Source organism: Myotis davidii, unplaced genomic scaffold (assembly GCF_000327345.1).
Source record: "Myotis davidii unplaced genomic scaffold, ASM32734v1 scaffold438, whole genome shotgun sequence".
NCBI lineage: Eukaryota > Metazoa > Chordata > Mammalia > Chiroptera > Vespertilionidae > Myotis > Myotis davidii.
Genome location: NW_006290031.1, coordinates 6,148,613 through 6,161,456, shown reverse-complemented (window position 1 = coordinate 6,161,456; position 12,844 = coordinate 6,148,613). Strand labels below are relative to the sequence as shown.

Sequence of the window (12,844 nt, the reverse complement as noted above, 5' to 3'; positions counted from 1 at the left end):
AGGATTTTAGCAGCTATGTTCATCAGGGATATTGGCCTGTAATTCTCTTTCTTTGTGGTGCCTTTATCTGGCCTCATAAAAGAGCTTGAAAGTGTTCCTTTCTTTTGGATTTTTTGGAATAATTTGAGGAGTTTAGGTGTTAGTTCTTCTTTGAATGTTTGATAAAATTCCCCTGTGAAGCCATCTGGACCAGGGCTTTTTTTGCTGGGAATTTTTTTTATTACTGCTTCAATTTCATTAGTAGTTATCAGCCTATTCAGGTTTTCTGATTTTTCCTCATTGAGTTTTGGAAGATTGTATTTTTCTAGGAATATGTCCATTTTGTCCAGGTTGTCCTGTTTGTTGGAATATAGTCGTTCAGAGTATTTCTTTTCTTTTTCTTTTCTTTTCTTTTTATTTTTATTTTACAATCCTTTGTATTTCTGTGGGGTCAGTTGCTACTGCACCTCTTTAATCTCTGATTTTATTTGGGTCCTCTCTTTGTTTCTTGAGTCTGGCTAGAAGTTCTTCAATCTTGTTTATCTTTTCAAAGACCCAACCCTTGGTTTTATTGATCTTTTGTATTGTTTTTTTAAGTCTCTATGTCATTTATTTCTGCTCTAATCTTTAATATTTCCTTTCTTCTAATTACTCTGGGCTTTTCTTATTGTTCTCTTTCTAATTCTTTAAGTTGTAGAGTTAGGTAACTTATTAAAAGGTTTTCTTGTTTTTTGAGGTAGGCCTGTAATGCTAAGAACTTCTCTCTCAGGACTGCTTTCACTGTGTCCCATAGATTTTGGGTGGTTGTGTGTTCATTTTCATTTGTTTCTGGGATATTTTCTACTTCTTCCTTGATCTCTCTGGTAACACATTCATCTATATATATAAAAGCCTAAGCAACCAAATGTCTGAACGACCAGTTGACCGGTTGCTATGACACTCACTGACCACCAGGGAACAGATGCTCAATGCAGGAGTTGACCCCTGGTGGACAGTGCGCTCCCACAGTGGGAGCACCACTCAGCTGACTGACGGGTGCTAGATGCCAGGCTCACATCTGGCAAGTGCAGTTGTGATGGTGCAAGCCTCTCCCACCTCTGTGGCAGCACTTCCGAGTGGCAGTGGCAGCAGGTACAGCAGGGCTGGGATGAGCAGGAGTGGTGTGGCGACTGGCCTGGGCTCGATCTCCTCCCTGGCTGCCTGCTGCTTCGGGAACTACTACATCCCTCAGGTGATGTCAGACTGCCGGTATCAGTCCGATCCCTGCAGGCTGTGGGGATCTAGTTGAAACCGGCAGTCCAACATCCCTCGAGGGGTCCCGATTGCAAGAGGGCACAGGGCAGGCTCTAATTGTTCAATAAAATGCTATTTAGGATCCAAATACTATTTAATGTCCTATTCAGATGGCCTCCCATTATTTATGTTTAAAGCATAGTGGGAGTCAGCCTATCCACACATGGTAAGTTTTGCCACTGACAGTTGGTTCTCTAAGAGAGAGAGAGATCTTTACTTTTTGCATTTTTTTTTGCATATGTGTAGTGGTTCTTTTTTTTTTCAATTACAATTTACATTCAATATTATTTTGTATTTCAGGTGTTCAGCATAGTGATCATTCAGTTATATATGTTACAGAGTGTTCACCCGCTATTTCAAGTACATACCTGGCACCATACTGAGCTATTACAATGTTATCGACTGTTTTTCCTGTGCTGTACTTTACATCCTTGTGACTAATCTGTAACGAGCAATTTGTACTTCTGAATCCCTTCACCTTTTTCACCCAGCCCCAACCACCCTCCCGTCTGATCTCTATAGCTATGTGTCTGTTTCTGGTTTATTTTTTGCTTCATTCTGTTCTTTAGATTTCACAGGTAAGTGAGATCATGTGGTATTTGTCTTTCTGTGAGTGACTTATTTCACTGTACATAATACCCTCTAAGTCCATCCATGCTCGTTGGAAAAGGTGTAACTTTCTACATTTGCTCTGTTTGCACTCTTTTCTACTGGAATAATTGGGCTTGTGAACAGTGTGTCCAGTTCCCCCCTTTGCTTAAACCCCTGCTATTTTGTGCCTTTTCCTTGGCCTGTTTCAGTGGCACAAAGGAGAGTAGAAACAGGAGGCTGTGGAGTTGGACAGTCATACTATAAAGAAATGTTTCAGAGTATTCAACCTGGTTTACCAAGTAAATTAATTGCAAAGTATATCTAAGACCTCGTTTTGTTTTCAAGGATTGAATTTATGAGTTCATGCTTGAGTATTTCTTTTTTATTTTCAAGTCATGTTTGGTGGCTCTTGAGACTATTAGTGGCAGGATTTTTAAATTTTCTGTGGCTGATAAAGATTTTGGATGTCTGTGTTGATGGCAGGTTCATCAGGACTGGGCAGCCCTCTTGGCAGAAGTCGGCACAGCAGCAGTCAGTCAGATCTGACCACTTCTAGCAGTAGTTCCTCCGGGCTGAGCTTCACTGCCTGCATGTCTGACTTCTCCCTCTACGTGTTTCACCCTTACGGAGCTGGAAAACAGAAGAGTACTGTTTCTGGCCTCACATCTGGGTCAGGAGGCTTAGGTACACTTAGCATGTTTGCATCTTTCTCAACTTTAGAGCACTTTTCAAACTTTGATCTTTTCATAAATCATGATACCTTTAATAATGGATATAAAGCAAGATCAGAAACTTACTAATTTTTCCTTTTGATAATATATATCCTGTCTCTACAAATAAGTAGAAATATGCAGTAAGTAATTTGGGTAAATGATTTATACAAGAATTGTAAAAATCAGAATATTTTATAAGTGATATACACAGCACAATAATATCCTTGGATATAGGTTTATTTGGATAAGAAATTCTATTCTACAAATAGTAAATTTTTTAAGGTGTTCATATTGTGTTTGTTAATTTAAAATGAGACTGTTAGTTTTATTATTACTATTAGAGAACTTAAATTTCACTGGCATTTTACCAATAAAAATGCTCATTAGATCATTCTGCTTAAATTTTTACCTCACTTTAAATCAGGGGTCCTCAAACTTTTTAAACAGAGGGCCAGTTCACTGTCGCTCAGACCGTTGGAGGGCCGGACTATAGTTTAAAAAAAAACCATGAACAAATTCCTATGCACACTGCACATATCTTATTTTGAAGTAAAAAAACAAAACAGGAACAAATACAATATTTGTATTTGCATGTGGCCCGCGGGCCGTAGTTTGAGGACCCCTGCTTTAAATGATTTTAATTGATGTGTTTAATTCCAGTGTTTTGGATAATTTCATGGAATTAGATAGTTGTGTGTATATGTATATGTACACATGTATGTTGTGTATATGTACTCATGTAGGTGTGTGTGGGTTTTTTTTAAAGGGAATGTGGACGAAGACCCCACTTCAGTCACTGGTCGAAAAGACTCACTGAGTATAAACCTTGAGTTTGTAAAAGTGAGTTTGTCTCGGATAAGGCGTTCAGGAGGTGCCTCGTTTTTTGAAAATCAGTCTGTAAATAAATCTGCAAGCAAAATGGACACCACACTAATAAATATATCTGGTATTCAATTTTATAGTTTTTAAATGTAAATGTTTGTTTTCCAGAATTAAATAAGGGGCTCCTTTTTAAGTGTTTAAATATTACATTTATTTAATAATATGAAGCTTTTAATGGTAAAGGAGAGGAATGACAGTCCAGCCTAGTGTACACATTCAGTGCAAGTAATCAATGTTAGAAATGTTATCTACACTAATAAAAGAGAAATATGCAGATTGACCATACCTTCACGACACCCACCATTTAATCAGGAGTGAGTATGCAAATTAACCCAACAAGGATGGTGGGCTAATTAGCATACACAGGCGTGGAGCAGCCAGGGGTGGAGCAGGATGCTTGTGTTGTGGCCATGGCAATGAGGCAGGCATTCCACACCACCCTAGCCTCTCTGGGCTTCTGGGCAGCATGGGAAGGCAGAAAGGCAGCTCTGGCCAAGCGAAGGCAGTGCAGGCAGCCAGGGGAAGAAAGACCCATTCTTGCACGAATCTTTGTGCACTGGGCCTCTAGTTTCTACATAAATATACAGAAATATCACCCAAGGGCTAAAATGTGTCCTTCACTTCTTCACTTCTCTACCATAAATTGGTAAAATTTCTAGTGTTTCATTTGATTTTCTAATTGTAAATTCTTAAAACACTAAAGAGGAATGAGTTAAAAATGTTCCACATGCATTTAGTTTTAAATATTCAAAAGTGATTTAGTCCTGGCCAGTATGGGTCAGTTGGTTGAGCATTGTCCCACGCACCAAGAGATAATCTGGTTTGATTTCCAGTTGGGGCACATGCCCTGGTTGCTGGCTTGATCCCCAGTAGGGGTGTGCAGGAGGCAGCTGATCAATGTTTCTCTCTCCCTCTCCCTTCCTCTCTCTTTAAGAAAATCAATAGAAACTTTTTTTAAAAAGTGGTTTGCCCATAGTTACAAAGCTAGTTATGAAGCTAGCAGTGCACATGCACATGACCCATATGCCGGTAGCATCGATTCTTTGGGCAGTGAAGCCATTAGAAGTTTTTAAGAAATGGGATGACAACATTGTCCCCAAAGATAACAGACTGTATTGTACATTTAAAAATCTATTGAGTTTGGCTCAGTGGTTAGAGAGTTAGCCCCCCAGACTGAAGGGTTGCAGGTTCAATTCTGGTCGAGGGCACATACCTTGGTTGAAGACTTGATCCTCGGCCCTGGTCGGTATGTGTGCAGGAGGCAGCCAATCAATGTGTCTCTATCACATTGATGTTTCTCTCTCTTTGTCTTTCCCCCTCACTTCCACTCTCTCTAAAAATCTTTGGAAAAATTGAGAGGATAAATCTCATCTTAGGTGTTCTGACCGTAAAAAAAAAAGACAAAATTTTATATGGATTATAAAATAAACATCTGTGTGAGTGTGTTGTGTGTGTGTGTGTGTGTGTGTGTGTGTGTGTGTGTGTGTGTGGTGGGTATTTTAGAAATAATTCATGGCAGCATGAAAAATGGGAGGGAAGATGTGTGGGGAGGCTGTTTAGACACAGCAGCAGGGGCTGAAGGCTAGATTGTGACAATAATGAAGAAGAGGGAATGGTGTCTAGAGAAAGAGGAGAGAATCTACAAACTTGAGGACAGAGTGTGTGCAGAGCAGCAGAGACAGGATGCCTCACACTTTCAGCCTATGTGTCAGAAGGGACAGAGTGGTAGACAATAAAGGAGGAAGTACCTCCAGGGCATTTAATGGAAGGATGGGGTAGGCAGCTGAGATCAGAGGGAAACTGAAGGCAGGTCTGGGGGACCCAGGTGTGAAGACCCTCCTGAGGCCCTAGAGGAGGAATAAGGAGGGCAGAGCAGGAGCTGTGTGACCAGCACAGGGCCTTCACCCTGACCAGCCCTGCTCTGTCAGTGGTCACCAACCTTTCAGACCTTGTGGACCACCAGTTGGTGACCATTGCTCCAAAAGATTCCTTAAATCAGCGGTTGCCAACCTTTTGGACCTCATGCACAACCAGTGGTTTGGTGACTGCTAGTCTAGAGCAGTGGTTGGCAAACTGCGACTTGGCAAACCATGGCTCGCGAGCCACACGAGGCTCTTTGGCCCCTTCATTGTGGCTCTTCCACAAAATACCGACTTCTGCACATGGGCCACGAAGTTTCAATCGCACTGTACATGCACGCCCGCACATGGTATTTTGTGGAAGAGCCACACTGAAGGGGCCAAAGAGCCACACGTGGATCGCGAGCCGCGGTTTGCTGACCACGGGTCTAGAGGAAAGCAGCAGTTCCCCCCACACCACCACTTGGTTTGAAGTCACTTTTGAGGAAGTGTGTATCCCAGTTTATCCCATGATTCATTCGCTACATTTTAGAAAAGCCCTGTGTTCAAGTTGAAAGCTGTCTGTAAGACTGACCTTTAGAACCTCTCTGAGAATTTATTGATAAAGTGTAATTCCAGTTTGCCTTTACCTCAACAAAGGAATGGATCTAAAGTGCTAGAATCTGCTACTTTTCTCATTTATGGAAGGAACATATTATCTCTTACTAATCATGCTGTGCAACTTTAGATATTTCATGAATTGTAGCTATTATAATTTAGTTGTGTAATACCATATTATATTATACCATGTAGAAAATATTAAAGGTTTTGGAAATTTGTACTAACCCATTTTTTAAATTTCTGTATCAGCTGTTTGTGACATAGGTTCTGCTTCCTTTAAATATGATATGCGCCGGCTCAGTGAAATTCTGGCATTTCCAAGAGCCTGGTACAGGAGAAGTATTGCAAGACGTCTCTTCCTTGGAGACCAAACTATAAATTTGCCAAGTAAGCTCACTATGTAATTAGAGTTACACTTAGTTTGCTTTTAATTTTGGTTGCAATAGTAATAAGATCCATGATTGACAACACAAACTTTGTCTTACTTGGTAAGTTGTGGCATGCAGTTCATTCCCTCATTCAAGCATCTGCTGATCCCCTCCAGTGTGCCAAGCATGGGAATGCATGAGCAGGGTCACAGAGAACTTGCCCTCTCAGAAACTACATTCTGCTGACATTAACAATTATTTTATAATCTTAATAAAATCTGGAAATGCAGAAATACATGTAACCATTAAAATCATGATTAGATAAGCATGGAAAATAGAAAGTGTTGGGGACATGCTACCATATTGCCTGTGTTTTTCTCCTGGACTTAGATATTGTGTAAGTGAAAGGTAGAGTTAGCAAGATACAGTACAAAATATACGAAACCTGGTCTTGGTCTATTTCCTCATCTGTAAAGTGGGAGCATAATACCTCTTCAGCCATTCTCATAGTGTTTCTGTGAGAAATAAACTAACGAGCTGGAATGTGCTCTGCACACTTGTCAAATAGAGAACTAAAAGTATGTAATGTGCTTAGAAGTGGTGGAGTGTTAAAATTTATTATTTTATAGCATGCCAGTTTTACCCTGTTAATTGTTTTTGTTTCCACTTTTCTGTTAGCGTCTGGCCCAGGGACACCTGATTCTATCGAAGGGGTGAGCCAACATCTTTCCCCGGAATCATCAAGAAAAGCTTACTGCAGGACCTGGGAGCAGCCGAGTCAGTCAGCCTCCTTCACCCACATGCCTCAGTCACCCAATGTGTTCACTGAGCACATGACAAACAGCACCATGTCACCAGGGACAGTGGCACAGAGCCTGAAGTCCCCAGCTTCCATAAGATCCAGGAGTGTATCGGATTCTTCAGTTCCCCGAAGAGGTAACATTGCCCTCTTTGTTATCAGTGGCCCTCCAATAACTCCAAAATAAAAATCTCAATTAGTTACTCCCAGATTTCTGTCTCACCTGCAGGGAAGTAGACTCTTACAGGTTTTTATGGAAGATGGAGGGGAGGGGATCCAAACCAAACAACACACAGTTCAAAGTATCTGAATGCAGAAGAGATAGCTGGGTGGCTCAGAGCTTTAAAAGGGGGTAGGGAAGAAGGAGAGAGCACATGGTTAGTGTGGTGCTTTGCAAAGGGGTAGGGAGAGAGGAGGGAGCACATTGTTAGTGAGCTCCAGATGGTATAGTTATTTTTTTAAATTGTTTTCAATTACAGTTTATACTCATTATTTTGTATTGGTTTCAGGTGTACAACATAGTGGTTAGATCACATTGCTTTACAAAGTGTTCTTGACTATATTCCTTATGCTGTACTTTATAGCCCCATGACTATTCATAACTATCAATCTGTACTTCTCAATGGTACAGTTATTTTTAGAAGTAAACCAAACCTACAATATTGTAAAAGATGTTTGATATTGAAAAAGTTAATCTTTGTATTCATTCATTCTTTTATTCACCCATGTTTTTTCAACTCATGTGCTCAGCATTCTACTTGAGTCTGAACATATAAAAATGAGTGATTTAGTTCATGTCACAAGGTAAGATTAGGGTATAATGAGCAAATGCAGGACTCAAGACATACGTGAGTCTGTAAGACACAGAAGACAGGCATGCAGCAGCCTCTGCATCTCAGAATGGTCCCTGCCCTCAGGTCCTCTGTTAGCCAGTAGAAACTTGGGATTTCCTTCTCTGCTGAGAACCAAGGGTGATGAAAGATCTGTGCTGCTGTATCCTGTGCATACTGGAATTTCCTCCTGTAACAAGGATCTCATAGAGAACTCTCTAAGCTTCCAGAAAGTGTGACTGCCAGCACCTGCTAAAGTCAGTAAATGGTAACTCTTTTAGAGGCAGTGTGATAGCTATTTAACATTTGGCTATAACACAAGAATATCATTTCAGTTTTTGGATTATAGTGGTAAGAGTGGTTTTTGCTTTGTAATCACTGAGCATCTGTGAACAAATGTGCATGATTTTTTTTTTATTTTTAGACTCACTTTCAAAAACGTCAACTCCTTTTAACAAATCCAACAAAGCAGCAAGTCAACAAGGGACTCCATGGGAAACACTTGTCGTGTTTGCTATCAACTTGAAGCAATTAAACGTCCAAATGAATATGAGTAATGTAATGGGAAATACAACGTAAGCTCCTCAGATACAAAGAAAATATATTTAATCATTACTTGTAATTTTTCTTATAGTGTATTGAAGTAATTCAAAACCTTTCTCTAATGCTGAAATGTTTGAGACAGTGAAAATAGTAGATAAAAGATACAAAATTGCTTTATACTGAAATGGCTTAATCTAATCCTAAAGATACTATACTATAAAACAATATGGGGAGGCCAGGGGATTGTCAAGGGCAGGGGATAAAAAGGGACACATATGTAATACCCTTTGTAATACTGTAAGCAATAAAAAAATAATAATAATAATAAAAAAAGAAAAACAAACAAACAAAAACAAAAAAACTAATATGAAATATATGTTTTAAAAAGAGAAAAAATTATAAGTAAAACAGCATAATTTTCTAGCTAAGCAAAAAGCCTTATAAATGTTAATATTTAAACATTTACTGGTTTTTATAATAAATTAAAGAAAAACTTTTTTGAAATCATCTAACTCTTGTTTTAGTTTATGACACTGGAAGCCATATGTCTACTTAATAATCCTTTTCTTATTTTAGTTGGACAACGAGTGGTTTGAAGAGCCAGGGCCGCCTGTCAGTAGGAAGCAACCGTGACCGAGAGATCAGCATGTCCGTGGGGCTGGGAAGATCCCAGTTAGACTCTAAGGGAGGCGTTGTTGGAGGGACCATCGATGTCAATGCACTGGAGATGGTTGGTATGTTGAATTTTACAACTAAAAAATATATTGAAAAAAAGTTTTAAAACTTTTGATGAGTTTTTCCCATTCAGCATTTCTCTGAAAAATAATTATTTCAGCTCATATTTCTGAACATCCGAATCAGCAGCCCAGTCACAAAATTCAGATCACAATGGGCTCCACTGAGGCCCGCGTGGACTACATGGGCTCCAGCATCCTCATGGGCATCTTCAGCAATGCTGACCTCAAGCTGCAGGACGAGTGGAAGGTGAATCTGTGCAGTGCCTTGGATTCAAGCATAAGTGATAAAAGGTATTCAGGAAATAGGACCTTTCAAACTTTGTATGACTGCTCTGAACATATTTTCTGTCATCAGTGAGAAAGCACAAGCTTTTATATTATGCAATTGATGTGAATGAAAAAGCTTGGTGGGAAAGGGACTTTTTCTTGTACTTTTAAACCATGTACTTCTAAACCATCTTATATAAGCTATATGATAAAGACTCTGTTTTATATTCTAGTGAAATTTTTGTCCATGGAGATTTGAAGTGGGATATTTTCCAAGTAATGATATCAAGATCAACCACACCAGACCTGATAAAAATAGGAATGAAGCTCCAGGAATTTTTCACGCAACAGTTTGATACCAGCAAACGAGCTCTGTCTACCTGGGGACCAGTTCCTTATCTTCCACCTAAGACAGTGACGAATATCCTAGAGAAAAGTTCACAAGAGCAGTGTAAGAAATAGAACTAAGGCTTTGTATGTGCTGATCTTTCAGTGAATGTGTTGCAATTTTCATTTAAAGTCACATAGTATCTGTATGCCATGCTTAGAGTGATCCATATGCTCTTCTCCAGTTCACTCAGCAACGTACCTGATTCCCACCCACATGGGCATTGAAGCCATCATTTGAGAAGTAACCATTTCTTATCTCCTCCCCTTGTCACAGCTCATCTGAATCATCCATATACCACATTCCTGAATACAAATTATGACAATACCATGTTCTGTTTAAAAGCACAAGCTGTGGAATCAGAATGTCTTAGTTTGAATTTATTAGCTGTGTTCTCCTAGGCAGATTATTATTTTCACTCAGTAGGTCAATCAACAAATATTTATTAAACATGCTCATGTGCTAAAGCACATGGCATAGATCTAGTGGGCAAAGTTCCTAGCCTCATGAAGTTTACATTATAATGAGAGAGACATCCCATATTTAAGTTACTAACTAAAATGCAAGATAGTTTTAGGTAGAGAGAGGTGCTGAGGAATGAAGCAGTGGAAGAAAACAGAGAATGAGTGTGTGAGGATGGCCATTTTAGAAGGGGGCTCCCGGAAGCCTTTTCTCAAGTTAAAGATCTAGGCTGAGGGCTGGGAAAGAGCGTTCCAAGCACAGGGGCCTATGGAGAGTGCAGAGCTCCCACAGCAGGATGGTACTTGCTTTGAGGGTCACGAAGGTGATCACTGTGTAGAACAGTGAGCAAGCAGTTAAACACTGGACCTTAGCTCAGATAGCTAGGCCACAGATAAGAGTTTTAATATGATAGGTAGCTATTGGAGAGTCTCGAATAGATTTGATATTATTTTACTTTATCTTATAAATATTCCTTTGTAAAGCATCACTCTGGCTGCTGTGTGGAGAATAGACTGTAGGCAGTTAAGGATGGAAGTTCAGAGAGCAAGTGTAGTAATTACTACCATTACACACATACTGACCTTACCATAGTAAGGAGGTGCTGTGGGAGTCTAGGCTACTGGTGATGGTGGCTTTAACTAGGTGATAGAAGTAAAGTGGCAAAAAGTTGTTAGAGTTAGGATAATTTTTCATAACTTTTTATTATCACAGAAGCAATACTTGTACATTGAAAAAAAAATAGAAAATACAAACAAAAAATAAAAGCATCCTATTCCATCAAAAAATCATTCCTGTGAACACCTGAGAGCATGCACCTTCAGATATTTTTCTATGCACCTATATATGTATATGTTCTTTTTACCAAAATATTGTTCATACTGTTTTATAACCTTTTCCATTCAATAAGCTCCCACTTTCCATTTTGCTATTTTAGTTCCTCTAGCCTGTGACCACATGCCATAACTGACCTAAAATTTGTTCAAACCAGTATATCACTTTCAAGATCACAGGTCAGATCTGGTTATGTTTCTTTACTCTCTTTTAATTCAGCATAGTTCTTTTTTAATGACCTGACTTGAGAGGCTTGGCCAGTTATCCTACACAATGTCCTGCCTTCTATTTTTCAGTTGCTTCCTTGTGGTTCCATTTATCTCCTTCCTCTGGTCCTTTTATTTCCTTTAAACTAGAATTGGTGTCAGGCATATACAAATGGAGGGGGGTTTTCCTAAAATGCCTTTCCTGGATTCTTGAAAAAGTCCTTGTCATAGAAAACAAACAAATAGACTCATAGAATTGTTTTAGATTAAAGGAAACTAGAGAGACATGCCAATTACCATAAATACAATGCATGACCCCTGGGTGGATCTGGACTTAGAGCTGTGGAAAACAGCCAAAAAGGACATCACTAGAATAAATGGAAAATATTAAAGGTGTGTTACTCAAACACCTGAAATACCTGAAGGTCTTATTCAGATGCAGATTCTGATACATAAGTGTGGGGTGGACATAAGAGCCTGAATTTTGAACAAGCTCTGGGTGATTATGATGGTCCTCAGACCTCACTTTTGAGTTGTAAGGGTACAAAAGAGTAAAAAAAGAAAATGTACTAAAAATCAGGAGTTCTGTTTAATTTCTAGGTCTTCTAGTTGCTGGTTTAGTTAACCCGTCCTCTGCTTCACTTGAACAGGGTCCAAATGAAATACCTAGTTTACAGTTACTGTGAGGATTGTATAAAATGTCATGCAAGTATTTGTAAATTATTACAGCAGTATTAGTTGCAATTATTAGCAAGTTACTACTTTCCTTAGTTGCATCCATCTTTAGGCAGCATCTTTCCCAAGACTATATGCTTATTAGCTTCTGCTTAATGTTAACCAGGGTTGGGTTGTTGTTTTCATCCCTTACCTGAGTCACTGCAGCTGCAGAAAGGAGTCCTGCTGGTCCCCAGCTCCCTGCCATTGCCATTTTAGATGAGCCCGTGGCAGGCACTCAGGACAAGCCTATTTGGTTTTCTTTGCAGTGCTGGACGCCGCCCACCATCGACACTGGCCTGGAGTACTGAAGGTGGTATCGGGATGCCACATATCCTTATTCCAGATCCCATTACCAGAAGATGGAATGCAGTTTGGAGGATCGATGAGCTTACATGGAAACCACATGACACTAGCTTGTTTCCATGGTCCAAATTTCCGTTCAAAATCCTGGGCCCTTTTTCACCTAGAAGAACCAAATATTGCTTTTTGGACTGAAGCTCAGAAGATCTGGGAGGATGGTAAACTGACACATTTCAAACTTTTACTCTTTTCATCTTCTGATGTGATAATACATAGCAGAGTAACTTTTCTTTCTCATATCTTTGATCTGTTTTCTCTTATAACATTTCTGAAGTCCATTCATTTGTTATTATGTACCTGACATGTCAAGGAGTTCACTGCCAATGAGTCAGTTTCTATAAAGTCTGGGATGTAAAAGACTTATTTCTGAACTTGCTATCTACTCTTTTTCTTGCTTAAGCAATTAAAGTTTCTGTTAC

The 12,844-nt window shown here is 39.5% G+C and overlaps 1 protein-coding gene across 1 annotated transcript in view; it reads left to right on the top strand.

Moving 5' to 3' along the window:
- KIAA1109 (KIAA1109 ortholog) overlaps nt 1-12,844 on the top strand; it is a 161,351-nt gene that overhangs the window by 139,571 nt on the left and 8,936 nt on the right. Inside the window, 9 exon segments of the mRNA XM_006762836.2 lie at nt 2,347-2,547; nt 3,343-3,522; nt 6,167-6,304; nt 6,964-7,221; nt 8,339-8,489; nt 9,034-9,191; nt 9,293-9,485; nt 9,695-9,912; nt 12,332-12,583. Coding sequence (XP_006762899.1) covers nt 2,347-2,547; nt 3,343-3,522; nt 6,167-6,304; nt 6,964-7,221; nt 8,339-8,489; nt 9,034-9,191; nt 9,293-9,485; nt 9,695-9,912; nt 12,332-12,583 — 1,749 coding nt within the window.